The sequence below is a fragment of the Cervus canadensis genome, chromosome 25, assembly GCF_019320065.1.
Source record: "Cervus canadensis isolate Bull #8, Minnesota chromosome 25, ASM1932006v1, whole genome shotgun sequence".
Lineage (NCBI taxonomy): Eukaryota > Metazoa > Chordata > Mammalia > Artiodactyla > Cervidae > Cervus > Cervus canadensis.
In genome coordinates, this window is record NC_057410.1 from 22,698,051 (window position 1) to 22,715,728 (window position 17,678).

Genomic DNA, 17,678 nt, shown 5'->3' on the forward strand with positions numbered 1-17,678 from the left:
TTTGGAGCCCCCCAAAAAATGTTTCTCACTGTTCCCATCGTTTTCCCATCTATTTGCCATGAAGTGACGGGACCAGATGCCATGATCTTAGTTTTCTGAATGTTGAGTTTTAAGCCAACTTTTTCATTCTCCTCTTTCTTTCATCAAGAGGCTCTTTAGTTCTTCTTCACTTACGCCATAAGAGTGGTGTTATCTGCATATCTGAGGTTATTAATATTCCTCCCGGCAATCTTGATTCCAGCTTGTGCTTCATCCAGCCCAGCATTTCACATGATGTACTCTGCGTATAAGCTAAATAATCAGGGTGACAATATACAGTCTTGATGTACTCCTTTCTTGATTTGGAACCAGTCTGATGTTCCATGTCCAGTTCTAACTGTTGCTTCTTGACCTGTGTACAGATTTCTCAGGAGGCAGGTCAGGTGGTCTGGTATTCCCATCTCTTTCAGAATTCTCCACAGTTTATTATGATCAACACAGTCAAAGGCTTTGGCATAGTCAATACAGTAGAAGTAGATGTTTTTCTGGAACTCCCCTGCTTTTTTAATGATCCAATGGATGTTGGCAATTTGATCTTTGGTTCCTCTGCCTTTTCTAAATCCAATTTGAACATCTGGAAGTTTACGATTCACATATTTTTGAAGCCTGGCTTGGAGAATTTTGAGCATTACTTTGCTAGCATGTGAGATGAGTGCAATTGTGTGGTAGTTTGAACATTCTTTGGCATTGCCTTTCTTTGGCATTGGAATGAAAACTGACCTTCTCTAGTCTTGTGGCCACTGCCGAGTTTTCCAAATTCGCTGGCATATTGAGCACAGCACTTTTACAGCATCTTCTTTTAGGGTCTGAAATAGCTCAACTGGAATTCCATCACCTCCACTAACTTTGTTTGTAGTGATGCTTCCTAAGTTCCACTTGACTTTGCATTCCAGAATGTTTGGCTCTAGGTGAATGATCACACCATCGTGATTATCTGGGTCGTGAAGATCTTTTTTGTACAGTTCTTCTGTGTATTCTTGCCACCTCTTCTTAATATCTTCTGCTTCTTTTAGGTCCATACCATTTGTGACCTTTATTGAGCCCATCTTTGCATGAAATGCTCCCTTGATATCGCTAATTTTCTTGAAGAGAACCCTAGTCTTTCCCATTTTATTGTTTTCCTCTATTTCTTTGCACTGATCACTGAGAAAGGCTTTCTTATCTCTCCTTGCTATTCTTTGGAACTCTGCATTCAAATGGGTATATCTTTCCTTTTCTTCTTTGCCTTTCCCTTCTCTTCTTTTCTTAAGAGCTAGTATTTAATTGAATGGTCAGGGTTAGGAAGAGAGGGAAATGTTTAGGCTGATCCCCAGATTTCTGGTTTAAGAAACTGGATGCTACTGGTATTGTTTGTTCACTAAGAAGAAAGAACAGAAGGATGGAATAACTGGTTTGGGACTGGGTAGGAGGTGGGGAAGTAAGTGCCACTATGTGATGATATAGTCTGGATTATGCAAGAGGACATAGCCACAGGACATCAGAAATATGGATTAAAATGTCTTTAGAAGGTCAAAGACGTGAGAGGACCAGTGAAGTTGGTGGGCAAATATAACCTGGAACATGATTAAAAATATATGCTTCTAAGCTCTCTCTGGAAATGATCATTCAGTAGGAATTATAAGAATCTGTTTTACAATGCTTTCGATGCCTCACCAGATTTTTACCTTGGCACAACTTCTATGAACACTGCCCACTGGGCTGACTGCACAAGATGTGTCTCAATGACCCCAAAATTTACTACGTGCCTCAGATACTGAATTTTTCCTTTTTGAAACGTGCTCAATTATATATATATATATATAAATATATATATTATATATATATATATATTTGAAAACAAGAAAGGTTTCATTCTTTATTTTTGTTATAGAATTTATTTCATAGAGTTTATATAGTATTTCATTTCAATATAGATATTGCTGTTTTGGGTTAGAGAGAGAGAGCAAATCTGTTTGGAAAACTTTACTCATTAAATTTAAAAATGATAAAGCAGGTATTTCTATTTAAATTCTTTTTCATTGCCATTAAATTTTCTTATCTCTTGAACCTCATTTAGAAAGTTTAAATCATTTCTTGAAAGCTAGAACCTCTTACCTCCAATGTTTTGCATTGTAATGGAAATAAAAGCTCCGATTTTCCCAGGCCATCCAAATGCCTTTTCACCTAGATTTTCATAAATTAAAGACCCTATAATCAGAAATGAAAAGAACCTTGTTAAGAAACTGCTTTAGTGATGAAGATATTTCTATAATATAATTCTGCACTGGTGTCTCAAACATGTAAATAAGCAGCATATAGAAATCACAGATCTCAGGTTCAGTCCCCGGGTTAGGAAGATCCCCTGCAGAAGGAAATAGTGACCTGCTCCAGTATTTTTGCCTGGAAAATTCCATGGACAGAGAAGCCTAGGGGGCTATAATTCATGGGGTCACAAAGAGTCAGACATGACTGAGTGTGCATACCTAAATGACCTAAGCGACCACCTATAGAAATCATAAACCCCAAATATGCAATCTCAAAAGCCATTAAAAAATATGGTAAATGTTCTCCAAACAAGGAGTGATGGCTTCATTCATCTTGGCTCCATGCAGCAAGTCAGAAATGTTATTTCTATCATCCACCAAAAGTCTTTTTCTCCATTTGGCTTGAACCTGAGCAGGCTAACTTTCACTTTCACTTTCACTTGATTTTTCACTTGCCTAGATAACTAAAAACATGGAGAGGCCATGTGATTGGGATTAGAAGAAAATTAAATGTAAAATTGATTACAGGTATGGAGCTAGAGACTAAAATGCCTTTAATCAGAATCAAAATGGCATATCTGGTGTCTAAGGAGTAGCATACCTCCTTCTTTGGCAGTCTTTAATAAAAGATGAACTGAATAAAGAGATAGGACTGCCACGGCAAGCAGCATGATTCTGTGAAGGGAATAGAAAGGAAACAATAAGATTTATGTAAAAAATAAGACATAATAATACATGGTGTTACAATACATTATTACACTGGTCTTTTCAATCATTAACTTTCCAGGAGTATGTGGATTTGGGGATGCTGAAAAATTCTTTTTCAGAATGTCACAAATGCTCTTTAATGCTTCAGAACTGGAATTGGCTTTATTTTATGGGCCAAAACATACTACTGGAAGTCCCTAACACACCTTTTTCAGTGTGTTACCAGTAGTAGAATCTAGCTTAAAATTTAGATGCTAAAGGTACAGCAAAATTAACAAATACTATATCTACTTACTCCGTATAAAGGGCATATGTATATGTATATCATATTTGCATGATATTCTCATAAATATTTATAATTGAAGGGCTATTCAATGATCTGACTAAACATCCATCTAAAATCTAGAAAAACAGAAGTCAAAGCAAACTCTGAGCTCCATTACTACTGTCTGCGCATTATATGAGAGTGATCAGAGGTGTGAACCAGAGGGTCTGGCAAATGCCTGTATAATAGAAAAAACAGAAAAAGGTAAGTCTAGGCTGCAGGATAACCTTTGTTGTACTCAGAAAAGAATCATTTCTGGTTCAGGGCCCTCCACATGTTCACAGGCATATATGGTTTCTTTATGTATTCAGTGACCAGTGCTTTCCAAAAACAAGAACCGAACATCAAAAATAGAGTGTAGATAGAAGCAATTATATAACAAATTAAGGACCAATAGTAACCTTTACCTGAAACTGAAAAAAAAAATCTTATCCTTTGCCTGTTTCCTATGATGAGAGCACACTAGACATTCTCCCCACAACTGATCTAATTCTTTGGTAATTCCTGGGGAAGTTAAGTTTGCAAACATAGATTTAGACAATGAGGTACAAATGTTCTAACAATTCTAGCTCTACTGTGCTCTTATTTATCACTAAATATGTTCACCAGAACTGTCTAATCAATGCCATATTCATCCGTTGTTCCATACAGCTTATGAATTGACCTGTTTTTAAGAATTATGCAATTCAGATTATATAATTTTATTCCCTGGAAAAATAATGAGAATACTCTATATTCTAAACATATACTTGCTTTGGCAGAAAATACTAAAAGTAACACCAATGACATCCTGTGTCACTTGTTGGGAATTAAGGGAGATTGCTGAATCCATTTTGGGCTACTTGGATACACAAAACACATCTCATGATCTCTAATGATTTAATTGCTTCGGCAAATTAACCTGATAAATGTTTATAGGCCTAAAATGAGGCTCTCAGTTTTAAAAGTGGAATATTCTCTTCCCATGAAGATGATCTGTGGCTCTAGAATTGGAGAAAGTATCTCTTACTTCTTTTCATCAGTGATGTATGAAAATTTCCTAATTAATTTTAATAGTATGTGTAATTAGTATAGAGAAGGCAGTCTGTTTGTTTCAAAGACAGAGTATATTACAAAAGTATACAACTACATATATGACTATACGTCTAGCCATTAAGAATCTGAGAAGTTTTAAAAACTACTTTATTTCAAACATGGCTTAGAAAGGTAAAGTTGACATAAAAACCCATTCGGCTAAAAACTATAATCTAACAGTTCAATCAAAGCACTGACACAATATCAATATTTATAGTCCAGCCTGATCCTTAGCCCTCAAATAGCTATGTGGTTACCTAATCATATGTGATGTTTGGAACATAAATAGCGTATATTTATAATATAAATGTTACATTCTTAGACAGTTATTTAAGACTCCAGCATTGCATTAGGGATTGTGGTCTACATTCACACTGATGCCTGCCTAACTTTATTCTTGTGAAGTATTTCACCGCTGCCAACTGTGCCTTTGAAAATGTCAGGCTGTACATAATGCACAAATGTCTGTGGCTGTCTGTCACAACATGGCCTTCATCCTCCAGGTCGGCTCTGTGATGCTGCTGCCACTAGGCAGCATGTGACCAAGCTTGGAAAATGTGCCTTGGTTTAGGAATAAACTTTGGCCACTCTGCAAAAATTCCTCATGCCAAGCATTATTACTAGGTCTTGGGGATATAGACAGGAGGTGAATAAAAACAGGGTTGAGCCATCTCCACAGGCTTGATGCTTTGGAGATGATAGTCTAGCCAGGGAAAGAGCCATTAAACAAATGAATCCAATAACTGCGCTAAAATACTAACACTGTGATGGGACCATAAAGTGGTTTGTCCCAGTCATGGAGACTGGGGGAAGGCATAACCGAGGTGAGGCTGAACTGAGTTATGGGGAGTTAACTAGATGTAGAGGAGAGGGAAGAAGGTTCCAGATCATGTGCAAAGGCCCTGTGGTAAGAGGGAATGGCTCCTTCAAGCGATGGAGAGCAGGCCACTGTGCCCACTGTATCTGGCATAGAGAGCAACAGATGATGGGACCTGAGATGGGATCGAGGCACACAGGACTCTGCAGGTCCGGTGTGGGAGGGGATACTTTTCCTAAGAGTGTGATAAAGTCAGATTTGCTACTGGGAAAGATCTTTTGAACTATGAAACACAAAATTATTTTACAATGAATAACTTTGGACTGGTAGGGCTGTTCTAGCACTTTGGGGGAGCGGGGCTCAAACACATAAACTTTCTGCCATTTGAATAGAGATGGCTGGTTGAACAAGTACCAGGATTAGACTGCTCTGATTATTTCTCATTGCTGTTTTGTTTAAAAAAGAGAGAATATGCTAATACTTTTTCTGATGATTCTTATTCACAAAGATCAAATTCTGTTAATTGAAAGATCACCAGGTATGCACAGGCTTTGAACTGAGTGTAGATATGTCCAGGCACTTACATGAAAAGTATGATCCCTGTGTTGGCCATGGCATAGGACAGGCCCAGGATTCCACTGCCCATGATGGCATTACTCAGGTTGAATGAAGACATTCCAAAGGAGGTGGTCCCAGGATGCTTGAAGAAAAAGGGATGCATGATAAGAAAATGAACCTTTTCTGGATTATTCTTATCCTACATTATCTTTTCTGAAAGAGACTACCACCAAAAATTTAAGATTAAAGTAAAATCACAGCAAATAAAACCATGACTCAACTTCAGTAAAAGCATGTAATTTTCAGTGGAATGTGGTACTTGATTTCAGCAGAGGTCTCAGTAAAAATAAAAAATACAGGTTGAGTAATAGAAAGAAGGGAAAGCATGTACGACTGCAGATCACATCTGAGTTAGAATGATTTCTCCAAAAAACAAATAAATTTCATAAATGATTTATGCAGCCATATGGCGAACAGGAAAAACAAGCCCTTATTCCAGTAAGGGCCTGAACAAACAGAGAATATGCTGATCAAGGCTTGGAAAATTTCAGTCACATTGCTTTCCTGCAGAGACCCAGGTAGATCAGACATCCTCAAGTCCTGTTGACTGCCAGAAAGCAGAGAATCACTTACATGTTCATCGTCATAATCTGCCAACTTCTTTTTCCCCAAAAATCCATTTGTCAGGAATTTCTGACTTTCAGCATCTTCATTAGTAAACTGACTGAACATACACACAAAGGAAAAGAAGACAGTAAAAAACATCTAGTAAATGCTCTGATTTATGTTTATGTTTCAGGTGATCTAAGTCACTGAATCAGGGGAAGAAAAACAAGACACTTAAAGCTTTTTTTTTTTTCTCTTCTCCTCCTCATACTAGTGTTCCTTCCAGACAAAAGGACTGAGCCCTTTTTATGAGTATACTTTGGGAGGGAAGGAGAAAGCTCTGAAGGAAGAAAATATTTTTTAGTTGCAATCCCTTTAAAGCCACATTTTTCCTCCCACATTGACTAAGCAAAAAATAGAATAATTAGAGCTGAGTTTTGCCATTTCAAGCTCTCCCAAAGACAGGGAAAAGAGCAGTGACTGCGTTTTCTCAACTGTTAATACATCATGACCACAGGATCTTATTAATTCAATAAGTATTTATTAAGTGCTTTGGCACTCTGATCTCATCTCTCTTGGTGCTCAAATGTCCTCATAAGGGAAACTTCCATGTCTGATATGAAGCAACTATGGTTCAGAAGAGTAAGACAGCATGTCCAGCCCCACCAGATCCCAAGTCTATGGTCTCCTACTGCACCATGCAGCCCTAGACAGAGCCCTTAGCTGGCATTTTCCTCTATTTGAGTCCACATTTTATATGCATATCTCTTGCTGGAAAAGAGTTCAATGGTAGCTCTGTGCTATGTTTGGTTGTGTGCAAGAATGTATATTTTAATTACTCTGAAAATGTACTTGGTTGTGTCAGACAACTAATGAATGAAACAAAGAAAACCTTTTAAAGAAACGCAGTGAATTAGTGGAAGAGTTGAGAGGGCTGTAAGATGCATGATTAAAGAGCAGGGTTTTACCGTCTGAGCCACCAACTAATAAAAATAAATGAAAAAAAAAAAAAAAGAGACCAAAAAAAAAAAAAGAGCGGGGCTTTAAGACATCACTATCCACACAGAGCAGGGCTTCCCTGGTGGCTCAGTCAGTAAAGAATCTGCCTGCAATGCAGGAGACGTGGGTTCAATCCCTGGGTTGGGAAGATCCCCTGGAAAAGGGCATGGCAACTTCAGTATTCTTGTCGGGAGAATCCCAAGGACTGAGGAGCCTGGCAGGCTACAGTCCATAGCATTGCAAAGAGTCAGACACGACTGAAGAAGACTGAGCAAGCACAAATCCACAAAACACTGTGACAATGGTCTACTTGGTACAGGCTGGAAGCTGCACATCCCATGACACCACTGGTTGGCGGCTGAAGCTGTATGCCAGAGACTTTGAGGATATGAAGCTAGTGCCAGTCATGTTTCTGAATGTTTGACTAATGAGTCCAGCTGCCACCACTGCATTTTGATACTGGAAAATGTCACATAGGCTTTCGATTATAGGAAATACTCAAATATGCATGCTTTTTAAAAGTGCTTCATTATTAGATAAATTGCAACTTTTAAGGCATTTATTGCATGAGAGAGTAAGATAAAATGATTGGAGTTTTTTTTTTTAAGTAACCCTTAGAAATAAAAAAGGTAAAATAATTATTATAAATCTGTGCAAACTATCTCTTAGAAGTTAAGCCTGAAAATATCTTATGAGAAAGACAATAAGGCTACTTTTTGAGAACAGAGAATGATATAAAGTACAAATAGAACTAGATAGATCACGAAGACAAAATCACAAAGTTTCATGCGCTTTTCTAAAACCTAGGAAGTGGCTTTTCTTGAACCATGTGGTGTACAAGTTAGGAATATTTCCTGTCATTTTTCTCCTATCTCTTGAAGGAAGAATAATGCACTCAGAGGCTACCTTCCTCCATCTCTGCACTCCTTCCTCCCTTTTGTGATTTATTTTAATAGTCTGTAGTTAATATACTTGCTACGTGGAGATTGGCACATAATGTTCCTAGCTGGAAACGGAAAAGATAAGATGAAACAGAGCCCCAAATGGGCCTAATGATAATAAAAACAAAGGTGTCATCTAGATTTAAACTCTGGAATATCCAACATTCTATTTTTAACCTTAATCAATAAGCTAGAATCCTTTAGCCCATGAGTAATTTTTAAGTTTTTCTCTTTTGAGGCATTTGCATGTTCTTATTTTGGCATGAGATGAATTGTAGTCATAAAACATGCCAAGATTGTATAAAATACATGAGAAATATCCCCAGCGTCTTCAGTGATTTAATATCAAACCCAGCATATATTGAAAACATAAGTATAATGATTTCAAATAAATGTATTATGTTGAACTACCCCCAAATTTACATTTAAGAGATCAAACCAAACATAAACAAACCCATCTTTTAAAAATGATCATAAAATTGCAAAATAATGACCCAGTAGAGTCAGGACTTACAAGCTAAGTCCTTGTAAGTGTTCCAGAAAACACTGTCTGAAGCTGACAAAAGCATTCTTGCTCTTTTCGTGCTGGCTTTCAGAGGACCAAATCTAACGACTCTGTAAGACTCTTCTTAGGACCCTGTCCCCTTCAGCTCTGCCACTTCCACAGAGCTCATATCTGTATGCACCCTTCTCAGAAACAAAAGAGCCCTTGGGTTTGATCAACTTCCTGAGTGATGAAGTGGAGGGGAAGAAAACAAAAGTCCACTGAGAATCATCTATCTCAAAGACACTCATTTAATCCTCAGCAAAGTAGGTGTTGGCTTGCCATTTTGCATTTTCCACTGAAGCTCAAAGAAAATAAATATCTTCTCCAAAGTCAGATGACTCCTCTGCTGATTCCAAAGCCCATGGTTCTACCATGTTGTGCCTCCTCAAGAGTAAGTCAGAAAGAGAAAGAGAAATATTGTATAAGAACATACATATACATATATACGGGATCTGGGCTTCCCATGTGATACTAGTGGTAAAGAACCCGCCTGCCAATGCAGGAGACACAGGAGACCTGGGTTTGATCTTTGGGTCGTGAAGATCCCCTGGAGGAGGGCACAGCAACCCACTCCGGTATTCTTGCCTGGAGAATCCCATAAACAGAGGAACCTGGTGGGCTATAGTCCACAGGGTCACAAAGAGCCAGACACAACTGAAGTGACTTAGTATGCACACACATACGGAATTTAGAAAAAGAAAACTGATGAGCCTATTTGTAAGACAACAAAGGAGACAAAGACATAAAGAACAGAGTTTTGGACACAGTGTGGGAAGGAGAGTGTGAGATGAGTGGAGAGAGTATCACTGAAACCTATATATTACCATATATAAAATAGATGGCCAGTGGGAATTTGCTGTGTGACAACCCAGAGGCATGGGATGGGGAGGGAGGTGGGAAGGGTTTCAAGAGGGAGGGGACATATGTATACCCATGGCTAATTCATATTGATGTATGGCAGAAACAACCATGATATTGCAAAGTATCTTCTAATTAAAAATTTTAAAATATATTATGCTGAAAGAAAAAAAGAGTCACCCAACCTACAAAGAGTCGTGTTGATATCTCCATGGCCTCTCTTATCCAACAACACTAATGTTTAGTGGGCTGGCTTCCTGGAGGAAGAAGAGTGCTTCCTCCTGACACCCTTCCTGGGTGTTGTGAATGCAATAAGACATCCTGATTTGGGGATAATATTCTCTACTTCAGACCTAGATTTAATCAAAAATTCACTTCTGAATATCTTAAATCAAGAATAATTTGTGTTATATAATATTTTGTAAGAAGTCAATAAACTTATCAAATAACAGTTGTGCAGCTACTCTGTTCCAGGCAGTGCCATTAACCTGTTGTAGGGGCATCATGAACATCTGGGTAGGGAGAAGGTGCACAATGCAAGTGATCACTTCTAACTGGGGGATGGCTTCATAGGAGACCCGATATGGAGCTGAGTCTTGAAGAAAGAGTGCAGCCAGTAGAGAAAAAGGGATAAGGTGAGTGGGTAATACTTAAATCAGGGCATTCCAAGAAGATAGAGCAGAGTGAATGAAGGAACAGAAGTTTTGAGTGGCTCAACAAGGCTAGAAAAAAGCATATAAACAGGGAACAGGGCAAGGGATGGACAGGAGAGCTAGGGGAGGGCTAGATCATGAAAGGCCTCATACGCCAAGCAATGTGTAGTATAATCTTCCTCTCATAGCTACTGAGGAAGCACTGAAAGGATTTACCTTAGGATAGGACATGAGTCAATTTGAAATTGCAAAAGATTACTTTTGCAAGAAATCTGAAGGGCTAGATAGAAGAGAGTAAATTGTAAGATGGGGATTAATCAGGGCTGTTCTAGTGGATGAGTGACAGATGATGAGGGACAAAAGCAAGATGGCAATAGAACAGATATAGACAAGTGGGTAGATTTGAAACATTAATGAGGTAGAAGCAACTGGATATAGTCAAACATGGTACATGCAGTTTGGGAGAAGGGATGAGTCAAAGTTGACACCAAAGGCCCTTTGATTGAGTTGCTGAATGATGCTGATGACTTTCACCAAGATGAAATTGCTAGAAGAGGAGAAAATTTTGAAGAGGATGACAAGAGTTCAGTATTAGACATCACAAGTGTAACTTAATCAAGGAGGCAATCCAGACACATGAGTCATCCAGTAGAGATGTATAGTAAACAGTTGGATATGATGATCTGAAATTCAGTTGAGAAATTTAACAGGCTGAAGATATGGCATATGTTCAGTGGGTGAAGTCATGATGGTTGTGAATAAGCTTGCTCAAAGGACACTTTTAGCAGAGAAGAATCTCAGCAGAACTCTGGAGATGTAGAAACACTTAACAGAGCAGTCAGAAGAAGAGAAACCTGAGAAAATAACCCAAAAGGTAAGAGAAATGGTATGTTAATTATAATTTAAATTATTCTATAGTATTAATAGGAACAAGAACACTGTAACTATAATTTTAAAGTAATCATACAAAAAAAAAAAATAAAGTAATCATACAAAGGACTGACATACAATAATGATATAACAATGTCTACTTCAGGATCAGAGAGTTGATGTGTTAACATCAACATCATTGCTATCTCTCAAATAGGTAATAAATCCAGTTCTTCCCAACAAAAATTTTGTTTTCCATGTCCATAAACCTCTCATTTTTCCATGGAGCCTGGTCATTTTAACCCCATACCTGCTCATTGCTGCCTTTTCTAAATTTCCCATCCCGGTGTAGCTATCTTGAATACTTTCTCCACTGATGCTCTCATCATCAGGCTCGATGTTGACATTGCTCAGTTCCATGGGATCCATTTGAGCTGTCAGCGCTTTCTTGTCCACACACAAGCTCCTTCAGTGTAAACAAGATACTGTACCTTCAGCCTGAGACTCTTCTACTTGGTGTTATGTTCAGAACACTCTGTTCTGCAAACAGAACACAGAATAAATCATTATAAATTTCTTTAAATTAGATAAATAAATCCAAATCACCTACTTGTGTATGTTCTCTGTAAAAACATGAAAAGTAAGTAAATTCCTGGAAAATTCACAAAGTATGTCTCCAAAGTTTCCATTATCCAATACCAAAAAGAAAGAAAGAAAATGAAAGAGAAAATGGAAAATTCATAATAAATTGCCAAATTAGCTGGTATTTATAGAATGTTTTTTCAATGGCAGGGGCTTTGATAGTCACTGTAGGAAGAAAAAAATAAATCTTAAGACATGGTAGCAGTCTTCAAAAAACTTTAGGTATTTGTTAGAAAATTGTATTACTTATATGGGTGACAATGGTAAGCTGTTGAGAAAGAAAGATCTGCCAAGGTAGAATCTACCAGTGGCTCCACCAGCAGTAACACAGAAAATTACTGTGTTAATTTTGCTTTAGTTTGTTAATGAAAGAATTAACACCATCAAAAGACTTGATAACATGCAACACAAGATAGAGTCAGGCTCAGGGAGCCACTTTTCAGGCACTTGGATCTTGAAACCAAAGTTAAGAACACTAACAAAAGTAAGTACAAGTTTATCTTTGAATCAGCCTCAGTCACCGCCTATGCAAAGTTGAAATGCATTTTTTTTTTTTTGAAATGCATTTTAACAAGAAAGGGATTGAGCTTTTAGGCTTTGCTCTGCCTTTAACTCACTGGATCTCAGCACATTTAACTTTTCTGACCTCATTTTCCTCAATTAAGTGAAAAGGGGTGGACTAGTACTGTGCAAAAAAAATTGCTATGAATCCATTAATGTTAATTTCTGAAATTTTTACTATTAGTGTCATTCAATTCTTATTGAATCAATACATTGGGGAAAATACTATCACTCTTGGAAGGTGTGGTTCTGAAACATACATTACATTTGGTAAGGAAATTCTGAGCAGAGAAACTAACATAAAAATTGCTCCAGTATGCATGGAATCCATAAATTCCCTGGCAAATAAGAAACAGGTACATGAGAATGACTCCATAAATCCAGTACCACAGCAGCCCATCTGTGGAGGACAACCCTTGATCAAGATGATTGCACATTCCACATCACAAAAGTTGCAAATCACAGATGGAACTGAAACTCACAAGGAGAGTCAGTAGGCACAAGAAGTAACAATTCACACCTGAGTGACTACAAACTGCAAAGTAATTTAAAATGGACTTTATGATAAAAGAAAAAATAAGATGTATTATAAATTTAATATAATAAAAAGTAATAAAAGATTCAAAATAAGAAATAACATCTACAGATTATGAAAACAATAGAAGAAGATCAGACTGGTTTGAGAAAAAGACAAAAAGAGGGATGTGGGAGCGGGGATCAGGATGCGGAACACATGTAAATCCATGGCTGATTCATGTCAATGTATGGCAAAAACCACTACAATATTGTAAAGTAATTAGCCTCCAACTAATAAAAATAAATGAAAAAAAAGAATTCTAAAAATAAAATATATAATCATATTTTAAAAACTCAGCTGGAGGGAGAGTAATGAAACTGGAAGATAGATTGGTGGAAATCACTCAAATTATATCACAAAGAAAGAAAGAAAAATATGAAGTTAAAAAACATGGGGAAGAAAAACAGAAGTAAAAATTAAACATGTCTGAATAGTTATTCTAATATGAAAGAATTGTGAGATGAGAGACAAAAAGGACAAAGAATTGTTGAGAACTAAAGGAAGAGAGTAGTTCTCAGGATTCATAAAACCCACACAGTACTTCCAACAGGAAGAAGAAAAATGAACATTTTCATTAATAAAAGGCAGTGTAAGTGTATAACATCAAAGATAAAGAAAGAAATCTTAGAAGCACCAGAGAGAAGCATACAATTAAAAGAAAAAATAGAAACTTGTACTGAGTACAAACTTGTCTCAACATCCCACAGTATCAGTTTCACTTGCCACTAGCAATCACTAATGACAGTTACTGTTTTTACTTCTTCATTTAAAGATAGTCATTCTAAATCTAAACTATTCACTAAAACCTCTCTGACTTGGTTTATCAACTCTAAACTGACACTTAGGAAAGATAATGAAATTAACATACTTCTTTCTATACTCCTAATTGCTTCTTCCACACTCCTAATTGTTTCAGCTCACGAAATATTTCTACAATGTTGAGATTCATGATAATGTCATCTATTGTGTAAAACAAATCTCTCATAATTTACCTAAATAATCAACAACACTGCTGTGCTGTGATTTACATTACAATTGTGTAAATAGTATGCCCAAAGAACCAAGTGGTGTATTTGACTACATAATAAAGGCAATATAATCCTATATTACTAAAATTTTTGCTTCCCAGGTGGCACTAGCGGTGAAGAACCTGCCTGCCAGTGCAGGAGACATAAGAGACATAGGTTCAGTCCCTAGATTGGGAAGATGCCCTGGAGGAGAGCATGGCAACCCACTTCAGTATTCTTGCCTGGAGAATCCCATGGACAGAGGAGCCTGGTGGCCTGTCGCAAAGAGTCACGACTGAAACGATTTAGCAGGCTTGCACTAAAATGTTGGAAGCAAATTATCCACACTCTTTTACTTTCTGAAGGGCTTCCTCCTCCCTTTTCTGGGTCTTATTCAGCTGCTCATGTGTCTTGAATGCCATGCTATCCCCTTTCTTCAATTCATTTTGCATCGTGCTGAAATACTCCCTTGAATAAATTTTTCACACAATAGGTCCAGAAATAGAATTTATGAGTTGTTTCACGTTGGAAAGTGTCTTTACTTTATTCTTAAACTTTTTTGATTGCTTGAATTCTAGATTCAAAATCATTTTCCTTTACAAGGTTGAAAACCTTTGTCTCTTGACTTCCAGCTTCCTCTGATGAATCATTCTCATCTCTTTGATTTTTTTTTTCTTCTGGAAGGTTTTAGAATTTTCCTCCTTAACAAAATCTGAAATTTCTCCAGGATGTAACTAGATAGGAGTAGTTTTAAAAATTTATCTTAATCCACACGTGAGGAGCCCATTCATTCAAGAGATTTGTATCCTTCTTCTGATAAAAAATATTCTACCATTTTAAAATGTTTCCCTTCCTTTGAAACTTGTATTAGTCATGTACTGGCCCTTTTTATCTCTATTGCCAAGACTTTCTCTTTATTTCCCGTCTCTTTGTTACTCAATGTTCAGGGATAGTTCCTTAATTTCCAGAATAACAAATTTGATTTGCAGCTGTGTAACATTGTGATATAATAATACATATACGTTTGGTCTTCCATCCCGTTTCTGGCACAAAGCTACAAATGTAATTACATAACTAATATTTGGGTTTTGTACCCAATTCCTGAAATAGTTCTGAAATGATAAAGATGTTTTTGTTATTGTTGCTGTTATTGTTTTTCTTTTTTCTTTTTTTTTTTTTTTCATTTATTTTTATTAGTTGGAGGCTAATTACTTCACAACATTGCAGTGGGAGCTGTTGTTGTTTTTCATAGCAAGACCCTTGTAACCACACCTGAGTTTATGATAATGAAGTGGCTTTTGTATGGCCCTTGGGATGGAGGCTGGTTGCTAGGGAGACCAACCAATTGATTAGAGAGCTGGAACTTCCAACCCTACTTCCAATCAACTGAGAGAGGGTGTGGGCTGAGTCAATAACATACAGCCAATTATTTAGTCATGTCTAGGTATTAAGCTTCATAAAACACCCTAACTGAAGGGGTTTGAAGAGCTCCTGGAGTGGTTATCACATAGAGGTGCTGAGAGAGTGGTCCACAAGAAGAGGGTGAGAATGTTCTGAGTCCCTTTCCTCATACCTTGTCCTCTGCAGCTCTGCCATCTGGCAGTCCCTGAATTATATCCTTTTATAACAAACCAGTAATCTAGTAAGCAAACTGTCTTCCTGAGTTCTGTGAGTGATTCTAGGAAATGATTAAATCTGATTTATAGCTGACTGGTCAGAAGTACAGGAGGTCTGAACTTGCCATTGCATCTGAAGTGGAGGCAGTCTTGTGGGACTGAGCCCTTAATATGTGGGATCTGATGCTAACTCCAGGAAACAGTGCCAGAATTGATTAAATTGCAGGACTCCCTGCTGGTGTGGGAGAATTGGCTGGTATGGGAAAAACTCACGCTTTTGCTAGAAAGTATTGGGGGTAAAGTAGAAAACCATTGTTTACTTTTAAGCTGTACCCATTTTCTTGTTCAACCTGCTAGCTAATTATTTTTCACAATCATGTTTTTAATTTCTGATCATTTGTTTATTCTCTTCTTTTTTCATACCGTCTCTTTTGTTTGTTTTACAGATGCAGTATTTACACAAACCTTTCTAAGGCTATTGATTTCAAGTTTCCAAAAGCTCTTGTTGCTCCCTAAATTATCTATTTTTTCCTGGAGTTATTCTGTTTGTTCATCTTGGCTCTTCTCTTCCATTTGCCTGGCTTTCCTGAAATTCTTAATGATCCTAGGTTGTCTGTTCATATTTATGAATGAAGAGTACATTGGTTAACTTAGAAAGCTAGTACTTGGGGTTTCTCTGAAATCTCACAGGCTCATTCCACTGATGGATTGCTCCCGTGTAGGTTCCCTGTTGCGGCTTCCCTGTAGGTTCCCTGTTGCGGCTTCCCTGTTGCGGCTTCCCTGCTGGCTCAGTATTAAAGAATCTGCCTGCAAATGAAGGAGTTGCAGATTTGATCTCTGGGTGGAGAAGATCCCCTCTGGATAAGGGAATGCCTGGGAAATCTCATGGACAGAGGAGCCTGGCAGGCTGCAGTCCACAGGGTTGCAAGAGTTGGACACAACTTAGTGACTAAACAGTGAACAACAGGTCCGGGGTAAGTGGCGTCTATGCAGCCAGTCTGTCTGCAGAGTAACTGCAGGACTCCATTCCCAGACAGAGCTGGCACTGTAGGTAGCACACACTGTAGGTAGCTGGCATAATGATGTGTTTTCCTCTTGATGGAGCTTCCATTTTTGCTTGTTATCTCTCTGTGCCTGCTGTGGAGGTCTTAATATCTATTATAGAGTCCATTCTTAGGCTCTCTTTACAGACTAGGTTGCAGCCTTATTTTTTGACCAAAAGGGGCAGCCCAAACAGATGAAGTTCCTTGGTGAATACCTGGTCATTGGTTGTTCATGAACCATGCCTCCTCTTTGTGTATATTGACTTAACTTGGAACTCCTACTGGACTGCCTCTGGAAAAAGCCCAATTATCGGGTTTACCTTGGTTCCTTTTCTCTTTCACAGGTTTTCCACCCCTATCTGCTTTCTGGCTTGTAGGAATTCTTAAAACTTCCATTTGTTGCTGATCAATTCAGTTCAGTTGAGTCCCTCAATCATGTCCAACTCTGCAACCCCATGGACTGCATCACACCAGGCTTCCCTGTCCTTCACCAACTGCCAGGGCTTGCTCAAACTCATGTCCATCGAGTTGGTGATGCCATCTAACCATCTCATCCTCTGTCATCCCCTTCTCCTCCTGCCTTCAATCTTTCCCAGCATTAGGGTCTTTTCAAATGAGTCAGTTCTTCGTATCAGGTGGCCAAAGTGTTGAAGTTTCAGTTTCAGCATCAGTCCTTCCAATGAATATTCAGGACTGATTTCCTTTAGGATTAACTGGCTTGATCTCCTTGCAGTCCAAGAAACTCTCAAGAATCTTCTCCAACACCACAGTTCAAAAACATCAGTTCTTTGGTGCTCAGCTTTCTTTATAGTCCAACTCTCACATCCATACATGACCACTGGAAAAACCATAGCTTTGACTAGACAAACCTTTGTCAGCAAAGTATGTCTCTGCTTTTTAATATGCTGTCTAGGTTGGTCATAGCTTTTCTTCCAAGGAGCAAACTTCTTTTAATTTCATGGCTGCAGTCACCATCTACAGTGATTTTGGAGCC

General features: G+C 37.9%; 1 protein-coding gene across 3 annotated transcripts in view; it reads right to left on the reverse strand.

Annotated features, from left to right (window-relative positions):
- SLC38A4 (solute carrier family 38 member 4) overlaps positions 1 to 17,678 on the reverse strand; it is a 75,939-nt gene that overhangs the window by 20,960 nt on the left and 37,301 nt on the right. For all 3 annotated transcript variants that reach the window (XM_043447141.1, XM_043447143.1, XM_043447142.1), the window contains exons 2-6: positions 11,549 to 11,778; positions 6,398 to 6,488; positions 5,791 to 5,906; positions 2,884 to 2,957; positions 2,134 to 2,226 (exon numbers count right to left, since the gene is read on the reverse strand). In XM_043447141.1, the coding sequence (XP_043303076.1) occupies positions 2,134 to 2,226; positions 2,884 to 2,957; positions 5,791 to 5,906; positions 6,398 to 6,488; positions 11,549 to 11,667 (493 nt within the window). In that variant the 5' untranslated portion in view covers positions 11,668 to 11,778. The remainder of the gene's footprint in view (positions 1 to 2,133; positions 2,227 to 2,883; positions 2,958 to 5,790; positions 5,907 to 6,397; positions 6,489 to 11,548; positions 11,779 to 17,678) is intronic.